This window comes from Pelodiscus sinensis, chromosome 10 (assembly GCF_049634645.1).
Source record: "Pelodiscus sinensis isolate JC-2024 chromosome 10, ASM4963464v1, whole genome shotgun sequence".
In the NCBI taxonomy this organism is placed as follows: Eukaryota; Metazoa; Chordata; order Testudines; family Trionychidae; genus Pelodiscus; species Pelodiscus sinensis.
The window spans coordinates 9240976-9266634 of NC_134720.1; the positions used below are offsets into that span (position 1 = coordinate 9240976).

A 25659-nucleotide genomic window follows, 5' to 3' on the forward strand; every position below is an offset into this window, starting at 1 on the left:
AGAGGGGGGGGGGGGGTTGATAGCAGCCTTCAACTTCCTGAAGGGGGTTTCCAAAGAGGATGGAGAGAGACTGTTCTCAGTAGTGATGGATGGCAGAACAAGGAGCAATGGTCTCAAGTTACAGTGGGGGAGGGCTAGGTTGGATATTAGGAAAAACTATTTCACTAGGAGGGTGGTGAAGCTCTGGAATGGGTTACCTAGGGAAGTAGTGGAGTCTGCATCCCTACAGGTGTTTAAGTCTCGGCTTGACAAATCCCTGGCTAGGTTGATTTAGTTGGGATTGGTCCTGCTTTTGGACTTGATGACCTCCTGAGGTCTCTTCCAGTCCTATGACTCTGTGACTCTCCCTCTTTATCCCCTTCCTTCAGGAGCCACGGGGGGGGACAAGAATGCCCACATTGCCTTCAACATGCTCTTAATATGTGTAGCTCTGTATTAAGCTAATAACTATAATCAAGTCTCACACTTCAAGGCTTCAGCCCAACATCTGCAGGGCTCAGGAAAGAATTTTTGTCATCACACAAAATTGTCTTGCTGTATTCTGATGTGTTTTTCATCTTCTTCTGAATCATCTGGGAGTGATCACTGCTGGTGATGGGAAAACAAACAGGCTGGACCAGTGCTCTGATGTGGTACAGAGAATCCATTCTAGAAGCCTGGATGGTGTTCCCTACTCAAATTCTTAGGGTCTCATGGATTGCCTTTCACGGTCTTTTGCAGCCTGGGTCAGTGATAATCAAGGACCAGGCACCCCAACTGCAGAGCAGGAAGGTCTGAATCCTCAAACAAGTAGCTGAATCAACTACTGGCTGTAGACAAAGCTACTGGGTGCAAAAATATGTCAAGGAAGGTTTTTCATGAAAGTTTGTAATGGCATGAACTTGATGAGCACTAGAGATCTGTATACAGATTCTTGTTATGGACAAATGCGTATTTATACATGTAAAATACTGTAATCATAGCGATAGTTGAATGACACCATCACTGACAGCAATGTCATGAGGTTGTAGATTGTATCCCTAAAACCTACCTGAGGCACTGAGGGCACCTCATGGCTCAGGTGTTCACACAAAACAGCCCCAAAGTCACCAACATTGTCCAACCAGGAAGACCCAGTGGTGGACTATTCATGTTAATGGAATAACTGAAACAATTTAAAATTGAAAAGAAAATCTCAGTTGGTGAATCCTCCCCCAGGCTGTGTGACCATGAACCACCATAACCCATGTCTACAAAAAGTATTAGGTTGATCTCAGGGGGCCTGACAGACTTGGGTAAAATGGGGGGGCAAAGTAGAAGGGTGTCCCCTCACTCCCAGAAGGGATGGGGCCTCAGGCCACAGGGGCAGGGATGTGGTCTAGCCTCCCTCTGGCATCTTCAGCTCTGCCAGGACTTCTCCTGGCAGTCCACAGTGCCACCGGGAGTGCACTGCATGGGGCTCTGGCAGCAATATAAAGGGCCTGGGGGTCCAGATGTTGCCACTGCCTTGGGGCAACTGCCCTCTTTGCCCCCCATCAATCTAACTTATGTTGGTATGCAGCTATTGCAGTTAAATTGCTTTTGTGTGCGCACACTTGGCTCCTTGCATCAGCAGTGCCCGTCCTCACCAGGAGCTTTTGTATCCATTGTATTGTCTGTGCAAGACAGCTTCTGAAAGCAAATAACAGTCAACATAAACAATGCAGCATCGACACTGACACTGCATCGACCTAACTGCACACGGAAACAATGCAGCATCGACACTGACACTGCATCGACCTAACTACACATGGAAACAATGCAGCATCGACACTGACACTGCATCGACCTAACTACTTTGACACTGACTCTACATGTCTTGTGGACATCATCTTATTTAATCATTGAAGAAAGGCAGAAGCCAGATTTTAGTGATGATGCTTCCCCAGCAAAGCTGACACAAGGCAGCTATTGATGACCTAACCCAGCGGCATGCAAGATATAGCCCATGTACCGAATCCGACCCACCAAGCCACTGGATCCAGCCCACAGGTCCCTCAAGCACACAGCAGCCAGATACCCCTGTGGCTCTCTGTTCTGGGTGCTGGAGGGAGGAAGAGGATACTTCAAGGAAACTGGCCAAAGGGAGCTGAGAGATTTTGCTAGGGGCAAGGACAGCACGCAAAGCCTCCCACTCTCTTTGGCACCCAGAAGAAAGAGCCTCAGGGAGCAGCCAGACATTTTGAGCAGCCAGGGACTGCAGCAAGCAGTGAGCCTGCCCTGGGGTCCTGCAGGACTGCTGGCTGGGAGCCACCTAGGTAGGCGCTTCCTGGCCATAGTCTGACTCTGGCATCCCAGGTTCTCCCTTCTCACAACCCCCTGCCTCAAGTCACCACCCCCTCCAGCCCCAGGTTATCACCCAAAACCTCTGCACTCCTCTCCCTGTCTTCACAACTCCTTCCCAGACCTGCACTCACTCATACATCCCTCTCCCAGACCAGAATCCTCTCCTGGACCCAGGCCCCCTTCCAGATCCTACACCCCATGACTCTGCTCCAGATCATAACCCGCTCCTTCGCCCAAACTCCCCCTCAGATTCCACACCCTCTCCCACACCCCAATTGCCTACCCCAAGCTCTTTTCTGCACCCAACGTTGGTCCCTGACCTCGCACTCCCCTTCATAGAAAAGTGTAGCCCTTGACCACTTGCCAAAAGCTTGGTGTGGTCCCCCCCCCCCCCCATCAAAAATTATTGCCCTCCCCAAGCTAACCCCATAGTACAGACCAGGCCATAGCATGAGAAAAAGGGGGGAAACTACAAACCTTGTTAATAAAGAAGAGGGTTGAAGTGAAGACTGTCCAGAAACTGAGGGACAGCATCTAAGCACGGAGCTTTCTATGTAGCACTGGGTCCCTTCTAGGACACAGGGCACACTGAGAAACAGTTTAGAGGCAACAGGTGTCTTGGATTGGAGAAGGGAATTTCACTAATGGAGCAGTGTTAAGCCCCAGCGGGTATGTTTAATGTTTGTTTTCTGTGCCACTGGTCTGTGTTTGCTCTTCCTTACTAGTTCATATTTGAAGCCGTGGTATTTTTACTAAATACACTTTTTCTATTTTGATCCCAAGCGGGTGTCCTTTGTGCAAACTATGGTGTGTGTGCCAAAGTGAAGTCCTAACTGGGTGCTGGTTTCATGCCTTCAGGAATGATGAACCAGAGAAGAAAAGGCCATGGCTACATCTAGACTGGCATGATTTACCGCAAATGCTTTTAACGGAAAAGTTTTCTGTTAAAAGCATTTGTGGAAAAGAGCATCTAGATTGACACGGACACTTTTCCACAAAAGCACTTTTTGCGGAAAAGCGTCCATGCCAATCTAGATGCTTTTTTGCGCAAAACAAATCTGAGCTGTCTACATTTGCCCTTTTGCACAAAAGCTTTGCGCAAAAGGACTTTTGCCCCAATGGGAGCAGCATAGTATTTCCGCAAGAAGTACTGATTTCAGACTGTAAGAAGTCTGTGTTCTTGCGGAAATTCAAGCGGCCAGTGTAGACAGCTGGCAAGCTTTTCCGCAAAAGCAACTGCTTTTGTGGAAAAACTTGCCAGTCTAGACACAGACCATGTGTTCAGCAGCTAAGAATTCAGAGAGATGGATTTGGGGAAATTCAAATGGGTGCCTGCCATGTGACATTTATAAAACACTAACACTATAGATAAAGTATAGTTCATGGACACATTATTTTTTCTGTGAGAGTTTTGAATTAAAATCCCAAAATGATCCCCCTCTTTCACAAACAGCCCTGCTTAGCAGGCATTCTCCCTAGTGATTTCTAATCTAACAAGACACTTTTTATTTTTCCTTTCAGGTTGTGGGAGGTAATTAATGTGATCCTAAATGTTTTGCTCACTTGCACAAGTTCTATCTGGTTTCTATTCTCTGGCATAATTGAACTACCTTTTGCCCTCAGGAAAATGTATCAAAACTTTTGGGGATGAACATACAGCAGAAGGCAAAGATTCATTTTTATTTGGACTCCCTTTGTTGTCAACCTCATGCCTCACTAGCTTCCCATGCCTGTCCCTTAATGGTATCACTGACTCTGTGCCAAAGTATTTCTGCTTCTTATGTATTAGTGCCAGTGCTATACTACATCCAATTTCAAAATTGAAACATTAACAATGATGTCATATAAACATCCAGGTAAATATTATTTAAAGCCCTTAGGGAGAAGATTTTAGAAGAAAGGGAAGATGATGCATCTTGGGTTGACATTTCACCCCATCTGCAGGATGAATGTCATTTTAAAAACCACTCAGAAGGGAAGGGGCTGAAGGAACTCCACTAGTTCTTGTCCCACAAACCGTATCTTGCTGTAGAGTCTAATTTTCCTCAAATATCTCTATCAGTCACTTCAAGGCTCTACAGTCTCTGATTTCATGCCCTCTGTTGCACAATCTGCTGACCATGTCACCTCATTTTTTGAGGAGTAACTCCTCATTTTTTGAGGAGTAACGTTAGTTCGAACCAAGGGGGTTGGTTCAAACTACCGCGTCCCAGTGCGCACTTCCTGGTTCGAATCAGCTGTGATTCGAACTAGCGCGCCAGCGAGATCATGCTAATGAAGTGTGGGATATTCAAATCCCCGCTTCATTAGCAATTTCAAATACCTGCATTTGCATCCCTAGTTCGAACTAAGGTGCAAGTGTGGACATACCCTAAGGTGCTAGAGGACCACTCATTTTTAAGCTTTTTTTTAAGTTACAGACTAACATGGCTACCCCTGAGACTTTTGATCATCACTTCAGGAATTAGTGCCTATCAGGACTTTCACTTCCCACTTTCACTTGGGAAAGATTGTTCCTTTCCCTTTCATGAAAGCAAAGGAACACTACTGAAAAGATTTGTCCAAACCTGCACACCCTGGTTTCACTACAACCTTCTCTCTTTTCCCCTTCCCTCACTGCTGAAGTCAACCCAATCTCTTCTAACCTGCCTTTTTTCAACCTCAACTATCAACCCCACTTTGGGTTCCCTGTGCACCCAACCTAACTCCCACTGAAGTCAGTGAAAACAACTCCCACTGTCACTGAATCAGCCCCGTATCCACCACTACCAACTACCCCATTTTCACTGGATCTTTCCCTAGCAAACTTTAAAGTGCCATTTACAAGTCAGAAAATTCCCTCCCTTGCTAATTCCCATCCTGTCTCCATTGTCTTTCTTTCCCCCAGTAAGGTTAGCTCTTATCTCACAACTAGGGTTGCCAGATAGTCTCTCAAAACATACCGGACACATGGTATTGTGTGGTCGAGCAAAAAAAAAAAAAAGGGAGACGGGGCCACGATAGGTACTGAGAGCCTGTGATTGCGCAGAAGCCTTGCAGGGGTGGGGGGAGTGGCTGGGGGTCACAGCCACTCCCCCTGCCCTGGCTAGACTTCTGAAGCGCACAGTGCAGCGATGATGGCCCCGCCTACCATCTGGAACTCTGTCAGCCGACGGTCAGGGCAGTGAGTGGTGTGTGTGTGTGCTATACACCCGAGACTTCAACTGCTGAGACCGGGGTCCCTTGCAGCGGGCAACCTGGAGGAGGTTGACGAGCGCCCCAATAAGCTTACAGGGAGAGCTTATTACACTTCAGATTTTAGCTGCTAGAATCTGTGATTCCTTCGCAGCGGGCAGCCTGAGGGAGGCTGAGAAGTGCCCCAACGGATCTGCCACCTGGGAGTGACACAAATCCAAACGCCCAAGCTCTCCCTATATCTGTCCCTTAAAACCGGCTGAAGTTCTTTTAAATTGTGCCTGGTTCTGTTACAGCAACTGAAGGAGTCAGGTTAAAGCTTAAACAGTTACAGGTTTATTGAGGAAGCTTATAAATCATATGGTTGCAATGGCTATTGCTCTATTTCTTAACTGCTAGCAAAATATAGATCTTAAAAATGGTTACAAAGAAGATAAAGATAGGAAAACAGAAATAATAGTACCAAGTAACAGCTTAATCTTTAAAGAGCTCCAAGTCTGTGTACACTTAAGACAGAGGACCACATCCAGGTACAATTTTTACCCCCTTCTGTGCCTCTCAACTCCAGTGTGTCAGGCCAGGGCCGGTCCCTCAATTCCTAGGAAAGACGAAAATATGAGGTTGGCGTCCCCATAGAACCTCGGGAGGTCAAACACCTAACCCGACCAGCAGGTAGAGGGTAGATTGACACTCAAAGTGAGTGTGCTGCTGGACCCATCTTTATACCCATGGGGTCACGTATTTCTCTTTCTTATCTGTGATGCCAAATGGTGCTAGTCTGTCTTTTGTGACACCATTTCTTACAAGGGAGTTGTGAACTTAATTTACACTTGTAAGAGAGAGTTGAGAGGATTAAATTGGAAGTACTGGGCATTCTTTTCTCAGTGGGAGATTCCTCTCCCAGGGACGGCTGTGTGTGTTCATATCAACATGGGTGCCAGCCGGGCACTTCTTGCAGCCTCGAGCTCAGCTTATTGCCGTAATCGTTCTCTCCTCATATCCATGTTTTCAGCTTACTCAGAGTCAGAGAAACCACGCATATCCTGATCTCGCATCAAAGCAGATCAAAGCTTAATGGCTATGCTGATTTTCCTTATTGTTCCTTCTCTGCCCTGTATACAGACATCTCAGAGGGCAAGCAAGATTGATGAGATGGAGGGGGCTGTCTGGCTACAGACTCCCAAGCTAGGAGGCGGGGCCGCCATTGGCACTGTGAGCCTGTGATTGCGCAGAAGCCTGGCGAGGGCGGGGGGAGTGTCTGGGAGTCCCAGCCACTCCCTCTCCCCCACCAGGCTTCTGAGCAATCACAGGCTCCTAGCGCCAATCGTGGCCCTGCCTTTCAGCTGCTTCCCCCCGCCCCCACCAGGCTTCTGTCTGGTGCACAGCTGGAAAAATCAGAGAATACCAGACATTGCACATGTCCGGTATTTTCTGATTTTTTTATTGGACAAAAAGCGCAAATACCAGACTCTCCAGTAAAATACTGGACACCTGGCAACCCCCAGCTCTCAATATTATGATCATACTCCATCAAGCTTTCTCTCAGCTGTTTCTTTAGTATAGCACAGACAATACAATGTGGCAGATCCTCAGAGGATGTAAATCAATGGAGCTAACTAGAGATCAGTTGAGTTATGGCTCTTTATCTCACCTCAGAATTTCATCCCAGCTCTCTCCTATACACCATTTTCAGACACTAAAATAGTGTTAAGAAGGAAATACACAGTTGTTCATGAAGCACAAAGAACACTCCAGACATAGGAAAATGTGTCTTTCCCACATTCTACTGGTGTCCTCTTTTTTAAAAAGAGCCCTAATGTAGCTGCACAAATGAACACTTTTGCACCTTGGGTTTTAAGACCTTGATTCTATAAAGAAAACGTTCTGGATGGGCTCCTTAGCCTAGGCACAGGCCTACTGAAGTTAATATACAAAATGCAATAAGTGACCCCCGCACAACACTCCATAAGTGCTGAAGGGCTGAAATCCCCCGACTTATATCCTTGGCCCCGCATTTATGACGGCGTACAATGTCTGTCGTAAATGTGGACTTGAGTTACGACGCTTCTGACTTACAATGCTATCTCCGGAACCGATCGCGTCGCAAGTTGGGGGCAGCTGATATTTCAATTTGACACTGATTTTCTATGAGTAAGAACTGGCACTCCTCATGAAGGGCTTGGTCTTCCATGCTTCTGAATGCTGCTGCAAGAAGTGAAGAGCCAAAGCACTAACACCCAGCTGTGGCTGCCCTCCCCAAGATCTGATGGGGTTAAGGTGGCCAGATAGGCCAATGAATGGCACAGTGTGCAGCTGGAGGAGGAGCCAGGCAGCAGGAATTAATTAGAGAGGAAGCTCAACTGGACAGGAACTGGAGCAGATCAGCTGAGAGCAGCTGAGGCGTGATGGGAAGTAGCCTGCAGTCACTCCCTAGGCGAAGGGAGCTGTGTTTGGGACTATGGAGCATAATCTACAGTAATCCCTGGGAGGAGGGAGTTTGATCTGGCAAACCAGAGAGACAGGAAGCCAGGAAGGTAGGCAAGGTTCAGGGGGAAGCAGTGGGCATAGGGTAGTTCAGACCTTGGCAGGTGATCAGAGGGTCTCTGAGCTGAAACCCTGAGAGAAGGGCAGGCCTGCATTTCCCTGCCAGACACTGGGGAAGTGGCAAAGACCAGGCAGAGTAGAGTGACTGCCTGGGAAAGTTGCTTCTGAAAGACTCTGATGCCTCGAGAGGGAGGAGCATAGAAGAATGAGAAGGGTTGCAGAGAGAGCGAGGATAACGGGGACACAGACCATCAGAGGGTGCGGCCCCCGGCAGGAGCTAATCCCCAGAGCAGAAAGGAGGAAATGCCCCTTGTGATGAGAGGTTCCCATGAAACCAGCACTCAGCATTTGCCCAACACTTCTGCAGAGCGGGTTCTAGATCACATGAAGAAACACACCTGGTGCTCAGCAATGTGAACTAGCCTGAGGACCACCAGCACACTTCTCAAAATGCATAAAGGGACACTAGGTGCCCAATTTCCATTGAAAATCAATGGGAGCTGGGCTCCTAACTCATTTGTTTCTTTGTGGCAATGAACTGAGCAGTGGTAAGGAGCAGCATGAGGAGCTTCGGGGAGGGGTATTTCAAATGAGAACTCACATAGTCATGTGCCACCAGAAAACACCAAGCAGAAAACAGTTGGCAATGCTGCAGGCTGGGATGCTTAAATGCAACCCAGCGATTGCAACTCAGGCAGTAACCAGCTGGTTTTAGCTTGCTTGGCGGAGTCACTCAGACATGCTTAACGGCTGCATTTAGAAAAAACTGAGACTTGGGCAGTCAGCCATGAGAGCCAGCCACTGGCACAGAAGTGTGTTCCAGGGCTCCCCGAAAACATTATACTCATAGCAAGCAGCTCAATCCTTCCCAAGATCGATGAGACACAGAGCCCGTGCCAACCCACCAGCCTCCATGCCCACCTTCTTGGATTATGAGCAAAAAGCCACCACGATATAGCACTCTCAGGCGCACGGTGCATGAGGAGCGCCGGCCCGGGCGTGCAGCGAATGGGCGGACCCACCCCTGGGCGTGCGGCAAATGTGCAGCCCCGTGCGCAGACCTGTGCCGCATGGGGGGTGCCGGCCCCGGGCACACAGCTATGGGGGCGATGGCCCTGGGCGTGTAGCGAATGTGCGGCCCGCGCCGGGATGCGCGGCTATGGGGGCACCGGCCCCAAACGCGTGGCTATGGGGGGGCGCTGACCCTGGGTGCGCGGCAAATTTCTGGCCCTGCTCCCGGACGCATGGCACATGGGGTCGTCACCCCCGGGCACGCAGCGCATGCACGGCCCCGCCCCCGAGCGCGCAAGCAGCCCCGCCCTCGGGCACTCAGCAGCTCTAAAAGGTTGGGGACCACTGTTCTACAGGTATCATTTGCTGGTATAAAATGTACCTATGTATGAGTAACTGTTCATCAGTGCCAGAAAGGATTCTACTACCAAGCCTCTCTCAACCCCCCACAAACAGCTGCAATACCACCTTATTATGACTTCATTCACGGAATTACTAATGCAAAGCAGCACTTGATATACTAGTTAACTGATATATAGCAGTGAGTGCGGCATGCATTCAGCAATGCTTAAATGTGTGCTTTATTTTCACTGGAGTAAACACAACTTTATGGTAAGAGTGTATTTAAGTGCTTTTCTGAGTAGGAATGGACTAAGAACACATTTTAAATGCTTTGTTAAAAGCCATTATTTCTTTAATCATCATCCTTTATGGTACATCTATACAGCACGGTGTAGCTCGAAATAAGTTATGCAATTCGAGCTATGCAAATTGCGCAGCTTATTTCGAGATTATCTATTTTGAAATTTTGAAATAGACCGCTATTCCGACAAGTCCCTTAATCCTCATGAAACGAGGTTTATCAGGATGTTGGAATAGCAAGCCCATGATTCTGAATATATTTTGAAATAAAGGGCTTGTTGCAAAGACGTGGAAACCGCTATTTCGAGATACCGGACATATCATGAAATTGCGCTAATGTCTAGTCATACCCTTAGGGACTATGACCTTTAACTGATGGTGAATGTGAGAATTCGGATCATCTGCAGATAAGAAAATTGTGCACAGTTCTCACCAGTGCCAGTGGGTAGCATGCATTTCAGGCCTGCTTTACCTCAATTATCATTTTGCTCAGGAGTATATTTCTTCCACCTTGCAAGAAATAATAAAAATGCGCTGTTGCATGCAATGCACAGACTGAACCACACAACTAAGGTTGAGTTTATGTATGAAAATACTGAGCTTTAGAAAGCAAAAACAAAAAGGGAGGGGGAGGGAAAAGAGGAAAGTTTCTCTCAAACTGGTATCAAGAGCATACAACTAGGGCTACATCTCTGGCACCAGGAGGCCGTCAGCATTCCTTCCAATATGACACACAATCAGATTCTAGCAGACAAAACAGAAAATAATTATTATGATTGCGGATGCTGCAGCTCATTGCAGATCCACATTAGTTTAAGTAGCTGGGTGTATGCCAGCCTCATTGCACAAATGGCACTGCCTGTTCTGTAGGAACCCTAGGAGAAAGAGAGTTCTAATAGCTTTGTCATGGCTTTTCACACGTGTCATCCAGGTGAATCAGACATGTCTTTTGGCTCTAATGAAACTGACAAGGGAGGCCGTTGGCAGGCCTCTGGGCTCCATATTCCTGGATGGGGTGGGGCCCTCAGCACCACCCAGAAGGCATTCCAGCAGTGATGTAAAGTGCTCAAGGTGCAGGCACTCTGCCATTGTTGCTGCGGTAGCAGTAGCAGCAGCAGTGGCTGGAAAGCCCTAGCCTTTTTGAATCGCCAGGCCCTGGTGATTGCCCCCTTTGCCTCGCCTCTGTCAGTGGGCCTAGGAATAAATTGCTATAGGCCAAACTCACATATTCATGCACACAGATGTTTTGTTCTTACAAGTGTGGTGCACACTTCTTGTGAGTAAAAAACATAGTAAGTACTTTATCTGGTTTACTTAACCCTTTCTGTGAGTATGGTAAAAAAGTCAGATCTCTATTATTCATTAGCACTTAGCCAATCAGCTAACAAGAAACTTCAGTTTTTATCATGGAAGCTCCATGTGGCTGTTTCAAAAAGTATAAGTTTCCTAAAAAAGAAGGAGCATTAAGGTTGTCTTAAGATAAATGGAAGTGAATAGTCGTGCTCTGCTACTGGATTGAATTTTCCATGGTTAGAGTATTTATTATTGAATGAAGTATAGTGTTTGTTACAGACATGGTTATCATAAAAGACACACATCTCCTAGTTTCCTAAATCTACAAAAATAAACTGCATAGATATAAACTGATCACTACATTGTGTAGTGATGATATAAAGAAGAGTGGGAAGTTCATGTACATACGTGAAAGCATGTTTCAAATAAAGCAACATAATAGATACAAATAATGTCAGAATAGCATAAAGAGGAATGAGTGTATTTGAGGATCTGGCTGCAGGATTTTAATCAGTCATCACACAACTGGAAGTTCTAAAATCATATCCAGAACTCTCATACATTTCTTCGGAGAAGTCAGACTCACTAGAGGGAACAGCATGATTGGGCTTAATCTTCTAAGGAACGGTTATCCCCTGTAACTAATCTCAAACATTTTAAATCAATATCAGACTACATGCTTACTCAATATAAGAGAATATGCTTTATCACAGAAATATAATCTTACCCTGACAACTAAAATGAGAGGAAAACTGAGGACAACATGAACTGCAATATATGTATCAATTTCAAAATACCAAATATTTTTGATGGACTAAAGATGAGCCCATGAAATAGTAAAGAAAAAAATACACTGAGATAGTCTTAGTGAAGGAAAAAGAAAAGCTCTTGAAAAGAAGAATTAAGAATTCCCCTTAAGCGACAAGAAGTCCTGTGGCACCTTATAGACTAACAGATGTATTGGAGCGTAAGCTTTCGTGGGCAAAGACCCACTTCATCAGATGCATGTAAATGTGTTGCTTTTGCAGATCCAGACTAACATGGCGATCCCTCTGATATTTGATTTCCCCATAGTTATCTAGTTGAGGTCATCTGGAAAGTTGAAGGAAAATGTTTAAATTTAATGAAAGGAAATCATGTATGACTCAGATGAGATTCTTAAATTAGGATTAAACAGAAACTTTCCCACCCTGAAAGACATCTGAAGGCCCAAATGTGCTTCCATTGAAATCAAAGACAAAATTCTCATCGACTTCAAGGTGCAGGATAAGATCCTAGATTGTCTGATATTCACCTGCATTGTATATTTCCCTTTCCCCAAAATTAAATGTCAAAATTACAACATGCTGACTATTGTGCAATGTAATATTGACATCAAAATGCATGCTAGAATATAATACTTCTTACGACAGATAGAATATGTCAGGTCATTTTTTCTCCAATAGCAAGAAACCCTAAGTTTGCTCTCATTTACCTCTTTGGAAGTCAATGGCACTACATGGGTCAGGTTTAGGGGTGAATTAGGTCTATGTATTGTATTCTAGCTATCAGATGTGCCTTTTATACAGTACATAGACATATACAACATATCATGATCACCGTATCTACACCTAAAGTATCACAACAATGGTATCACTTCATGAAGGAATGGAATGGGTCTCTAACATTGATGATTTGTTATTTAAGTGTTTCCTGGGGTATGGGTGAATTGTTCTTTTGTTGTTTTATTTTTAGGCATACAATGGGTTATGGCATTACAATGGACTCATCATCAAATGGAAGAAAGTTCCAGGAATCATGAACTTTGCACAAGATCTATAGAAGAAACAATCAGGAACCATTCCATGAACCTAGACATCCCTGTCCTGATTTTCCAAGCTTTTTCTTGGATGCCAGATAGAGTAGAAAATATCTCCTCAAATTCAAGTATGATTGAAGAAAGAACATTCATGAGCCTGAGAAAACATGGATCATGACACTGTCTCGAAGTATATATTTAACAAATGTTTTATAATCATACAGTATATTCTTATTTTTTACATTTTCATTTTGCTCTCACTGCCTTGTTTTGTCATCTGTTTCAAACTGAAAATGTTGCTGAATTTGATCTCTTCACTATGGCTCTAAACTGTAAACAGTTCGGGTTGCAATGCAGACATACCCATCTGGCACATATTTTCCTGGTTTGAATTACATTCTTTATGCCTCCCAAAGATTCCCCCTTCCTCCAAATAATATGGTAACAAAGTTCAGCACAGGAATTAAACTTCTAACACTGTGCAACAAATTTCCTTCTCACTTTGTAGTGAGGTTTCCTTTTCTTCCAAGTCAATGGGATCAATTTGAATTTTCCTAGATTAGTCTCTACCCTGTTTTGAGCACAGCTGCCATGATTCTTTATTGATGGTGGTATTGGACTTCATACAAGTGTAGCCAGCTGCATCATTAGTCATTTCAATAATTTCTGGACTACTTTCCTACAATTTATCAGAAGGCTTGTTTGTTATGTGTTGCTGTTATTTATTTGTAATTCTAACACCCTAGCTCTGCCTCCTTAATCCTATCACCCATACAAGATGGATTCACTATCAGCATATTTTTATCCTTTGCTCACATAAATGCTGTACATTAAAATAGCACTTCTAATAATCTCACCACTCTTTCATTCTGGCCATTTTCTCATCATCATCTTCATATCATGTTACTCTTGCTCCCTCCCTCCCTCCCTCCCTCCCTTCCTTCCTTCCTCCTTTCCTTCCTTCCTTCCTTCACATTGATATTTAACTCTAAAGAAAGTACTTTCAGGAATTCTTAGCAAATAAAGATATTTACATGAACAGTCCCACACTTCCTAGATACAGCACATTGATTCCTTTGGAATGTCCCTGTGCCCTTTGCTAAAAAGTCCTATTACAATGAGACTTCTGAAAATGTTTCTAGGAGTTCTAGCATGAAAATGTGCAACTGAAATCCCATCATGCATCAACCAGATATGTAAAATACTCTAAATATTCTGTTTAGGAAATTCCACTGAAAGTTTACATTGTTTTTTCATTTTAAGTCAGTTGCTTGCTACAGACTCCCATTGTAATTATCTGTGATATATACACGCACTATTGACAGAGGTCTTGTTGACTGCTAATTGATGCAAACCCAACATTAAGTGATGATATGTTTATTCATCTAATAACGAAAGCTGAAAAGTGAACTTCAAAATAATCAAGAAGTACTTACTGTGGCAGAGAGTTGTGGCCCATTCAGTTGTGCATGAAGGATGGCTTCATTGATTAAATTCCTGATTCCTAGAAGTGCAAGTTCCAGATCATGTGACCCAGCCATTTCATTAGTCAGATATTCCAGTGTGGAAATATACTCCCTCCATTGAATATCCAGCTCTGACACACTGGCCAAACAGCCCCGCATTACATTTAGACAATATCCCACACAAGGTCTGATTAGTGTCAGACCTTGGCAATGTGGACAGTACTGCATCTTCACTAGCGCTTTACTACATTCCTTTGTAAGAGCAGCATGTTCAGTCGTGTTTATCACCTCAATGCCCATATTGAGGGCCTGGTTTAGCTTCCTACTTGCCCAAAGAGATTTTGACAGCTCTGTAACCACTTCTTTAGAATAACGTCCAAAGGGATTTATGTCTTGTCTTGTTAGTCGTAGACATTCAGTGTATTCCTCTGATAAATCTGTCATTCCAGGGTTTATTAGCCGACTGTAAACCAAAGGAAAGAGACTGTCGAAGAAACGTAAAACTGCATTTTCCACTGTAGTCTCAGCACCCAAAATATATAGAGAGAGGTCTGTAAAAAGTTCTTTGATGGGCTCTGCAGCTTCTTTTGCCATGGCTCTGTAAGCACTCTCAAACAGGGTTGTTGTGTGATTCTCTGCAAAGCGAAGCAATGACTCAAAGGCCTCTGCAAAACATAGACACAGTTAGAGGTTGATAGAGAAGTGGTTTATAACTTACTGATGCACATGAACACTGATGATTAAATTATATGACTCTGGCAGACTGTCCCAACAAGATTACCAGATTTGGATTATTAAGTGCCTGATCAGCAGCCAGTTGAAGTCAATGGAAATATTCCCATTAATTTCAATAAGCTTTGGTTCAGTCCTATGGGCAATACTTGGCAGAGTAAACCACACAACTTTAGTAGCTGCCATTGTATGTGCACATGTCCATTTGGTACATGTCCAAAGTAGCACTGTTTTTGACCAATACATGACATATCTCCAGCTTACAATGAACAGTCTGGCATTCTAGTAACGAGCACAAGGGAACCAAGAAATCAGGCATCAAATTCCTGAACTGGCAAAACCCTGTTTAATGCAACCCATGTCTTGCTGTTACATGACAGTAAGGATTGCGGGTAGGATTGCTCTATGAGGAAATGCATTGCAACTGTAAGAAGCCATTTCTACAATCATTGCTTCTATAGTCCGGACTTCCGTAGTCCGTCAACATCTGTGGTCTGGCACACTTGTGGGCGCTCCCAGGCTGGGGAACTCATGAGAAAAATCCAGGCCCCGAGCTCAGTAACTCCTCCCCCACCCTCCCAGAGTGCCCCAAATAACTCATCTGTGACATTCAAGCTCAGACAGGGAGGGGATGCCTAGTCAGTGTCGGCCCCTCTGTTGCCACTGGAGCAGAGTCCCACAGCTGGCAGGTGGCAGCAGCAGAAGGGCCAGCATTGATATCCTCTGGTCCAGCAGATTCCCTAGTTTGGGGAGTGGTTAAGTCCTAAGGGTGCTGGACCAGGGAGATATAACCTGTATTATGACTTTCAGCATCTTGTCATTCAGAAGTCTATATCATCAGAATCAGTGATGAAGCTTTATAATGTTAAGTTAAAAAAAAACCATCTGAGAGAGACTCCATCAATGGAGCCTCTGATCATAGAGCATATTTGCCCTTCTTAAATATTACCATGCTAAAAGGACTTGACAATTTAAAAATTCTATACCATGTGACTAAAACATTCCTTGATCCCATGACCATTGGCTAGTGTTTAATTTGCTTTCCATCTCACAAATTACCCGTATTGGAAAGACAGAAAAAATGAACCATTTATATTTCTCTAAAGACTTATGAAACGTATACTTGGAATGATATGGACTTTTGACGTAGAAAGTGAATATGGACTAGAATGAAGAGTAGATAAAACTTGGCATAAAAAAACAATTTCAAATAAGTATGGGCAGTACCTCAAAGAGCATCTGAAAAGTAACTGACTAAGAAATTACACTGACGTTTCCATTTCATAAGGCAGTCACTAGGGTGAACAGCACTTAGAATCATAGAATCATACCATCATAGGTTGGAAGAGACCTCAGGAGGTCATCAAGACCAATCCCCTGCTAAAAGCAGGACCAATCCCAACTAAATCATCCCTGCCAGGTCTTTGTCAAGCTCTAGGGATGGAGATTCCACCACTTTCCTAGGTAACTCATTCCAGTACTTCACCACCCTCCTAGTGAAATAGTTTTTTCCTAACATCCAACCTAGACCTCCCCCACCACAACTTGAGCCCATTGCTCCTTGTTCTGTCATCTGTCACTACTCACAACAGCCTCTCTCCATCCTCTTTGGAAACCCCCTTCAGGTAGTTAAAGGCTATCCATTGAGCCCAACAATCTAGCCAGCTTTCTACCCACCTTACTGTCCATTTACCCAATCCATGCTTTCTTAACATGCTGGCAAGAATTATGTGGGAGACCATATCAAAAGCTTTGCTAAAGTCAAGATATATCACATCCACCACATTATCCATGGCCACAGACCCAGTTACCTCATCATAGAAGGCAATCAGGTTGGTCAGGCCCTTGGTGAATCCATGTTGACTATTCCTGATCACTTTCCTCTCTTACAAGTGCTTCAGAATAGATTCCTTGATGATCCCCCACATGAATTTTTCTGGTTTATTCGGCATAGGCAAAGAAGTGGGGATTTAAATAACCTCCGCTTCATTAAAATAAAAATGGCCGCCGCGCTGTGCCAACGATCAGCTGATCTGGCACAGTGGGGCAGTCTAGACGTGCCGCGGTCGACAAGGGAAGCCTTTGTCAACCGCTCCGGTATGCTTCGTGAAAATTAAGCATGTATCTAAAAATAAAAAACCACCCAAAAACCCAAAACACCGAGGCCCCTTTAAAAACCGTGTGGTGAGACTTTTTGGCCTTAACAGGCTGCCGGCGGCATGCCTTCCTGCGCCGGGCCACACAGCTCCCCAGTAAGCACTGGGGGTATGTCTACACTACCCTCCTAGTTCGAACTAGGAGGGTAATGTAGGCATACAGCACTTGCAAATGAAGCCCGGGATTTGAATTTCCTGGGCTTCATTTGCATAAGCGGGGAGCCGCCATTTTTAAAACCCCGCTGGTTCGAACCCCGTGCAGCACGGCTACACAGGGCACGAACTAGGTAGTTTGAACTAGTCTTCCTAGTTCGAACTACCGTTACTCCTCATTTCACATTTTAGGTGTCCGGTATTTTCTGAATTTTTTTACCAGGCAAGAGGCGAAAATAATGGACTGTCCAGTTCAATACCGGACACCTGGCAACCCTAGTCTAAAACAGTGCAGGATCCAGGCCACAACTACTTTGCTATCAAACCCACCAATATTGTTTAAAAATATCTAGGACTAAAGTTGTTGCTTTTGTAGCACAAGAGGTTAAAGCTCTATTAAAACCATAATGTATGAAAACCGACAGCAGTAAGTAGGGTGAGATTTTCAAAGGCAAAAGGCTCCAAAATCCCATTAAAAGTTAATGGAATTTGAACACGTAACTTCAAATCTCCACTCTTTAAGGGTAAGCATATGATCAACGGTAGCAGAGGAATATGATCAGACTGTGCTATGACTCATCAATCTACTGCTAATGTTCACATTATTACCATATAGTCTCATTCTTCTGAAACTGAGCTTATTTAACATGGAAATAACATGGTGACTAGAGGCTCTATAGATAATAAAGGGCAATACCTGCCCTAAAGGTCTTAACTAGTAAAATAGCTTTCACCCGCCCAGCTTTCTTGGGACATTTGGTTGTCAGATGACAATACGCTTTATTTCTAGACTCTGTGTTGTGAAAATTCTGCACTCAAACGTAAGAATGAAAATGTAATACATTAGAAATATTTCTGACAATGCTACTTATTTCCTAGGGAAGGTCATGACGTCATTGTAGATGTAGTTTCCTCCTGGAAACTAAACTGAAATGTGTTAAAAAATAATATTTTTGTTCATTTTAGACTTGCAGAAAAGTGTGTAAGTATATTAAATGACATCTTATTCAATCACAAAAAATGAAAACTGTAATTTCTAGGCACTCAACAATCTTGAAGGAAGGAAATCTGCATGCTTTTTTCCATTGGTATAAAACAATATGAAAGCACTAGATTGACTGAATAGCCTTCGCCCTCTAATTAAGAATAATGGGGTCTCATACTGTTGAATGGATTCTGTAACAATGGACAGTTTCCACTTGGATTGTAGAAGGGAAGCAAGTTGACCATCTTGTTTGAAAAGTTTTTAGTTATATACTTTTAATGCACTTTGTGGAGTATGTTGTATAACATTTATAAATTACTACAAAGTTTCCCCTTTTTCTGAAGCAGTGGGGGCTTACTGTGGACTCCAATAGAGAGAATGTTGGAGACATTTATAGATTTTCAAAAGATCATTCTAAGCCTGATCCAAAGATCATTCAAATCAACAGAAAGACATGGACAGGTTTTGGATCCAGCCTTTTAACAGCACTGTCTATTCCAACACAATTTTACAAGTCATTTCTGTTATGAAAAGAGATGAGCTTGACACAAAATCCCGGAATGGAATGAATCTGAATTTAAGGGACATTCAAATTTTAACTCACATTTTGTGTTTTGGGCCTCTTTCTAGTTCTGCAGGGAAACATCTTTATTTTCAGGTTCATTATCTGCCCACTTCAATGTGAGCCAATGTGAAACTCGGGATGTTTTCAGGCAACTTTTCAATTTTAAAACTACGTGAGCTCAGTGAAAGCCAAGCAATGACATCTTCCGTGGAGAGAGTTTTGCTCAAGTTGTTTATTATGTTCAGAGTGCACATGACAGTGAAGTTGATGTGTCTGTGATGGCCCAACACAGCTGATCAAACACAGCTCACCTCTGGAAACTTTACATATGAACTGCTGGTGCTTTAAAATTAGCTTCTGGAGATCAGCCAAGTCATTAGAAATTCCAGGCTGTCCCTGCTTTGCACTTGAGGTGTAGAAACCATAATGCGGAGCAGCTGATTATTTTGTACACTGGGGTTGGCAATGCAAGTGCACAGTAAGAAATCATGCTTGATGCAGGGCACACACACACACAAAGAACAAACTTTCACTGAGACACAGGATGGGTGGAGGTAATATATTTTATGGGGCCACCTTCAGTTCGTGAGAAAGACAAGCTCTCAAGTTATGCATTACCATCACACACCTTGTCTCGCTAATGTCCTGGGACTGATATGGCTACAACTATTCTCCATACCAACTTTCACTTTGCATTTCACTTTGCTTATTCTTTAGCAATAAGCGCTGCTTTCTAGAGCAGGGATGGGCAAATTCTGGCCCATGGGCCAGATGTGGTCCGCAGGGTTAGTCCCTGGCGGTCCCCCACCTCCATGTTTACCTGAGCCTCTGCAGATATTGGAGGATCACAGCTCTAACCAGCCACAAATCACTGTTCGCAGCCAGTGTGAGCGGCGGGAAGTGGCATCCTGGTCCATGATGCTTCCCACTGTTCACATTGGCCATGAAACAAGAGCTGCGATCCTCTGATACCTGTAGAGATGCAGGTAAACATGGACATGGGGACCAGCCAGGGACTAACCCTGCGGACAAGATCTGGCCCACGAGCCAGAATTTGCCCATCCCTGCCATAATGCCTAACTCTTTTCTGTGAGTTTCCTGTGGAAAGGGGCCATTGAGCCCTTAGCACCAAAGTAAACAAAATGTAATCACCTACACAAATTGAGCCAGACCCTCAATTGGTATAATTCAGTGTCACACCACTGAAATCCATGGCTCTATGGTGATTTACTCAGGATAGGAACTGACGCATTGTTGTGATTTCACATGTCATTTTTAAATTGATATATCAATGATTCAGTGCCTGCTGTTCTCCACAAAACAAATAATTTGTTACCCTGCAATAACTGAACAAATGTTGCATTTAAGCAAAGTTATTTTAAAAAAATCCCTTTAACAACCAACACACCATATCAATGCCAGTTAGAACATTCAGTAGTCATCAGTAGCGAAACTATAAGCTATGACAGAATATAGAAATACTTATTCATGTAAAATGTACATGCAGGGTAACATAAGGAAGCAAACATGACTAATAATTCTTTGTTTAGATCTAATATAGTCTCTTAAGGCTATACTAATATTTGGCTTTTTAACTTTTGACTTTGCACTTATTACAAAGCTACAAGCAGCCAGAAACCCCATGATGTAGAATAGAAGCTTTTGAATGCTTTTAGGTCCTTTAAGATTTTGGTGTGATTGTTACAGTGTTTGCTACTTTACAGTACAATCTCCAGACTTCCTTCAGTACCTGGATTACAAATCAAACATTTCTTTTCAATCTGACACAGAGGCTTTGTGAATGCAAGTCAAATTCACCGTTAGAGGAGTTATACCTACAACCCTCTTGAAGTGTGGATGTTAAATTTGGTTAACAGAAGAGTGGACAAAAATCTATGTTTTTATTAATTTTAAAATCTTGGGGGGGGGGGGGTTAAATCAGATTTTTTAAAATTTATATTATAACATGTTTTTTTTCTTTTTAAAAATAAACCTCTTTAAAATGAAATCTGAATTTAATATAAAATATGCTAAGGCCTAAACTTATTATATCATCTTAAAACATTCAAATAACTAATAAATATGCTGAATCCATGAGTCTTTATCACAGATTTTGAGTTAAAGGCTGCTTTTCTTCAGAAAGAATCAAGGGACAAACATGTAACTTTTATGGTCAAGCTTTATGAATATGCACAGATAGCAGATCTCGTACTATATTAAGGGCTTGTTTTGTTTTATTAAAATTAAATTTGATATGCTGTTTAAGTTAATTCCAATTACCAATGCAGAGAAACTTGACAAAAATCAAGAATAAAAAGTTAAAAATTTAGTAAATAAGCAATATATCATTCATTTCTCTAACATAATAAAATGCATTAGAAGAATCTGGAAATATTAAGCTATATAATCACTTAAATAAATATAGCTCTACTGTATTCCCTTGGATAGCAAAAAGATTTACAAACTCTAGAACAAAAGCTCTATTTAGCTGTAAATGAATGATTTAAGGTTATATCAAGCAATGAGAATGTGTCTTCCTGTGGCAAATAACTGAAATGCAAATGGAAAAGTTGATTAATGTCAATTATTTAAATTGAGACTTTTCACTTGGCAATTTAAATTGTGATTTAAATCTACTTGATGTAAATCAGTCTACTCATCAGGTTCACAGGGATGTCATCCAAATGTATAAAGATAGCTATCCTTTGGAAATCTCAAGAGATCAGACTCTCACTAGGGACTTCCAGAACTTCTGCTAACAGCAATAAATCTAAAATAAGTGGATTTTACTTTCAGGTGTAGCCTTATTTTCTCTCTTGAATGAAGGGCGAAAGCTGTTTATTCATGTAAAATCTTTGTGCATGTTATTAGGTTTACACTGGCAGCTCAAACAATTAAAATATGTAAAGAATAGGGTTATCATATCAGCAATCTTGGGGCAGCAAAATGCCCATCAGGCAGGAAATTCTGACAGAGGGCTTCCAAAGTCCTCTGGCCAACAGGAGCTGCAAACACTCAGCCCCTCAGACAAGAAAAAGACCCGTATATTGCTCTCTAGAGACCCTCTATGGCTAATATTGAATGGAGCTAAATGACAGCGCAGGTGGTGTTCTCTTCCATCCTCCCTGTTGAAGGGAAAGGACTGGGCAGGGATCGTCGAATTGAGGACGTAAATGTGTGGTTGCGCAGGTGGTGTCGCAGAGAGGGCTTCGGTTTCTTCGACCATGGGACTCTGTTCCGGGCAGAAGGATTGTTAGGAAGAGATGGAATCCACCTAACGAAGAGAGGAAGGAGCATCTTCGCGGGCAGGCTTGCGAACCTAGTGAGGAGGGCTTTAAACTAGGTTCGTCGGGGGACGGTGACCAAAACCCTGAGGGGAGTGGGAAAGTCAGATACCGGGAAGAAATGCATAGAGCAAGGAGCGAGAAAGGAGGACCCCAGTTTCGAATGGAGAAGATAGTGCAATCAACTGGTTACCTGAAGTGTTTGTACACTAATGCGAGAAGCCTGGGCAACAAGCAGGAAGAACTGGAGGCCCTGGCCCAGGCCAAGAAATATGATTTAATTGGGATAACAGAGACTTGGTGGGATGACTCGCATGACTGGAGCGCTGTCATGGAAGGGTATAGATTGTTCAGGAAGAATAGGCAGGGGAGAAAAGGAGGAGGAGTTGCACTATATGTAAGAGAGCACTATGATTGCTCTGAACTCCAGTATAAAGAGGGAGAAAAACTTGTTGAAAGTCTATGGGTCAGGTTTAAAGGAGCAAACAGCAGTGATGTTGTGGTTGGTGTCTGCTACAGGCCACCGAACCAGGTGGATGAGGTAGATGAGGCTTTCTTCGAACAACTGAGCGAAGCTTCCAGATCGCAGGCCCTGGTTCTCATGGGGGACTTTAATCACCCTGACATCTGTTGGGAAACCAATACGGCAGTACACAGGCAATCCAGGAAGTTTTTGGAGAATGTTGGGGATAACTTCTTGGTACAAGTGCTGAAGGATCCGACCAGGGGCCGTGCACAGCTTGACCTTCTCCTCACAAACAGGGAGGAACTAATAGGGGACGTAGAGGTGGGTGACAACCTGGGAAGCAGTGATCATGAGATGGTAGATTTCAGGATCCTGACCAAAGGAAGGAAAGAGAGTAGTAAAATACACACCTTGGACTTCAAAAAAGCAGATTTTGACTCCCTCAGAGATCTGATGGAAAGAATCCCCTGGGATGTTAACATGAAGGGGAAAGGAGTCCAGGACAGCTGGCAGTATTTTAAAGAAGCCTTATTGAAGGCACAGAAAGAAACCATCCCGACACGTAGCAAGAGAGGCAAACCTGGTAGGAGACCGGATTGGCTTACAGGGGAAATCCTTGGTGTACTTAAGCACAAAAAGGAAGCTTACAGAAAGTGGAAACTTGGACAAATGACTAGGGAGGAGCTTAAATGTATAGTTCGAGAATGCCGGGGGGTTATCAGGAAGGCGAAAGCGCAAATGGAGTTGCGACTGGCTAAGGATGTGAAGGATAACAAGAAAGGTTTCTACAGGCATGTCAACAAGAAGAAGGTGATCAGAGAGGGTGTGCAGTCCCTAATGGATGAAGGAGGTAACCTAGTGACAGAGGATGTGGGGAAAGCTGAAGTACTCAATGCTTTCTTTGCCTCTGTATTCACGGACAAGGTCGGCTCCTGGACTTCTGTGCTAAGCGACGCAAGATGGGAAGAAGATGGACAGCCCTTGGTGGGTAAAGAACAGGTTAGGAACTATTTAGAAAAACTAAACGTACACAAATCCATGGGTCCAGACTTAATGCACCCAAGGGTACTGAAGGAGTTGGCAAATGTCATTGAGGAGCCTTTGGCCATTATCTTTGAAAAGTCGTGGAGATCGGGCGAAATCCCGGATGATTGGAAAAAGGCAAATGTAGTGCCCATCTTCAAAAAAGGGAAGAAGGACGATCCAGGGAACTATAGGCCGGTCAGTCTTACCTCGGTTCCTGGAAAAATCATGGAAGGGATCATAAAGGAGTCCATTTTGAGACACTTGAATGAGAGGAAAGTGATCAGGAATAGTCAGCATGGATTCACAAAGGGCAAGTCGTGCTTGACCAATCTGATTAGCTTCTATGATGAGGTAACTGGCTCAGTGGACATGGGAAAGTCAGTGGATGTTATATACCTTGACTTTAGCAAGGCTTTTGATACGGTCTCCCACAATATTCTTGCCAGCAAGTTAAGGGAATGCGGATTGGATAAATGGACGGTAAGATGGATAGAAAGATGGCTAGAAGGCCGGGCCCAGCGGGTAGTGATCAACGGTTCGATGTCAGGATGGAGGTCGGTTTCTAGTGGAGTGCCCCAAGGTTCGGTTCTAGGACCGGTTTTGATCAATATCTTTATTAATGACCTGGATGAGGGGATAGATTGCACCCTCAGCAAGTTTGCAGATGACACTAAGCTAGGGGGAGAGGTAGATACGCTTAAGGGCAGAGATAGGGTCCAGAGTGACTTGGACAAATTGGAAGATTGGGCCACTAGAAATCTCATGAGATTCAACAAAGACAAGTGTAGAGTCCTGCACTTGGGACGGAAGAATCCCAAGCATAGTTACAGGCTGGGGACCAACCAGTTAAGTAGTAGTTCTGCAGAAAAGGACCTGGGGGTTACAGTGGATGAGAAGCTGGATATGAGTCAACAGTGTGCCCTTGTAGCCAAGAAGGCTAATGGCATATTAGGATGCATTAAGAGGAGCATTGCCAGCAGATCCAGAGATGTCATTATTCCCCTTTATTCGGCTTTGGTGAGGCCACATCTGGAGTACTGTGTCCAGTTCTGGGCCCCCCACTACAAAAAGGATGCGGACGCATTGGAGAGGGTCCAGCGGAGGGCAACCAAAATGATTAGGGGTCTGGAGCATATGACCTACGAGGAGAGGCTGAGGGACTTGGGTCTGTTTAGTCTGCAGAAGCGAAGAGTGAGGGGGGACTTGATAGCAGCCTTCAACTTCCTGAAGGGAGGTTCCAAAGAGGATGGAGAGAGGCTGTTCTCAGTAGTGACAGATGGCAGAACAAGGAGCAATGGTCTCAAGTTGTGGTGGGAGAGGTCCAGATTGGATATTAGGAAAAACTATTTTACTAGGAGGGTAGTGAAGCATTGGAATGGGTTACCTAGGGAAGTAGTGGAGTCTCCATCCCTAGAGGTGTTTAAGTCTCAGCTTGACAAAGCCCTGGCCGGGTTGATTTAGATGGGATTGGTCCTGCCTAGAGCGGAGGGCTGGACTTGACGACCTTCTGAGGTCTCTTCCAGTACTGATTCTATGATAAGGGGATGGTTGGATGAAATAACATGATCTTGGTAACTAATTGACCATTCATTTCCAGTTGGAAATAGGTCAATGGAGGGATGATAGGAGTTGCTATAGGGAACTTTCTGGGTGTCTGGCTGGTGAGTCTTGCCCACATGCTCAGGGTTTAGCTGATCGCCATATTTGGGGTCAGGAAGGAATTTTCCTCCAGGGTAGATTGGCAGAGGCCCTGGAGGTTTTTCGCCTTCCTCTGTAGCATTGGGCACAGATCACAGCTGAAGGACTCTCTGCATGTTGGGGCCTTCAAAGTATTGGAAGGCTTCAATATCTGAGACATAGGTGAGAGGATTATTCTAAGAGGGGTGGGCGAGATTCTGTGGCCTGCACGGTGCAGGGGGTCAGACTAGATGATCATAATGGTCCCTTCTGACCTTAAAGTCTATGAGTCTATGAGACAGAATCAGAGACCTGGTCTACATTAGGGAGTTATTTTGAAAGAAGCCCCCTTAGTTCAAAATAATAATAAGAGTATCCACACT

General features: G+C 43.9%; 1 protein-coding gene across 5 annotated transcripts in view; it reads right to left on the reverse strand.

The window, feature by feature from the left end:
* The window catches only part of LOC102447587 (glypican-5-like), a 741836-nt gene that overhangs the window by 579204 nt on the left and 136973 nt on the right, over positions 1-25659 (reverse strand). For all 5 annotated transcript variants that reach the window (XM_075937487.1, XM_006125190.3, XM_075937486.1 and 2 more), the window contains exon 3: positions 14203-14897. In XM_075937487.1, the coding sequence (XP_075793602.1) occupies positions 14203-14897 (695 nt within the window). The remainder of the gene's footprint in view (positions 1-14202; positions 14898-25659) is intronic.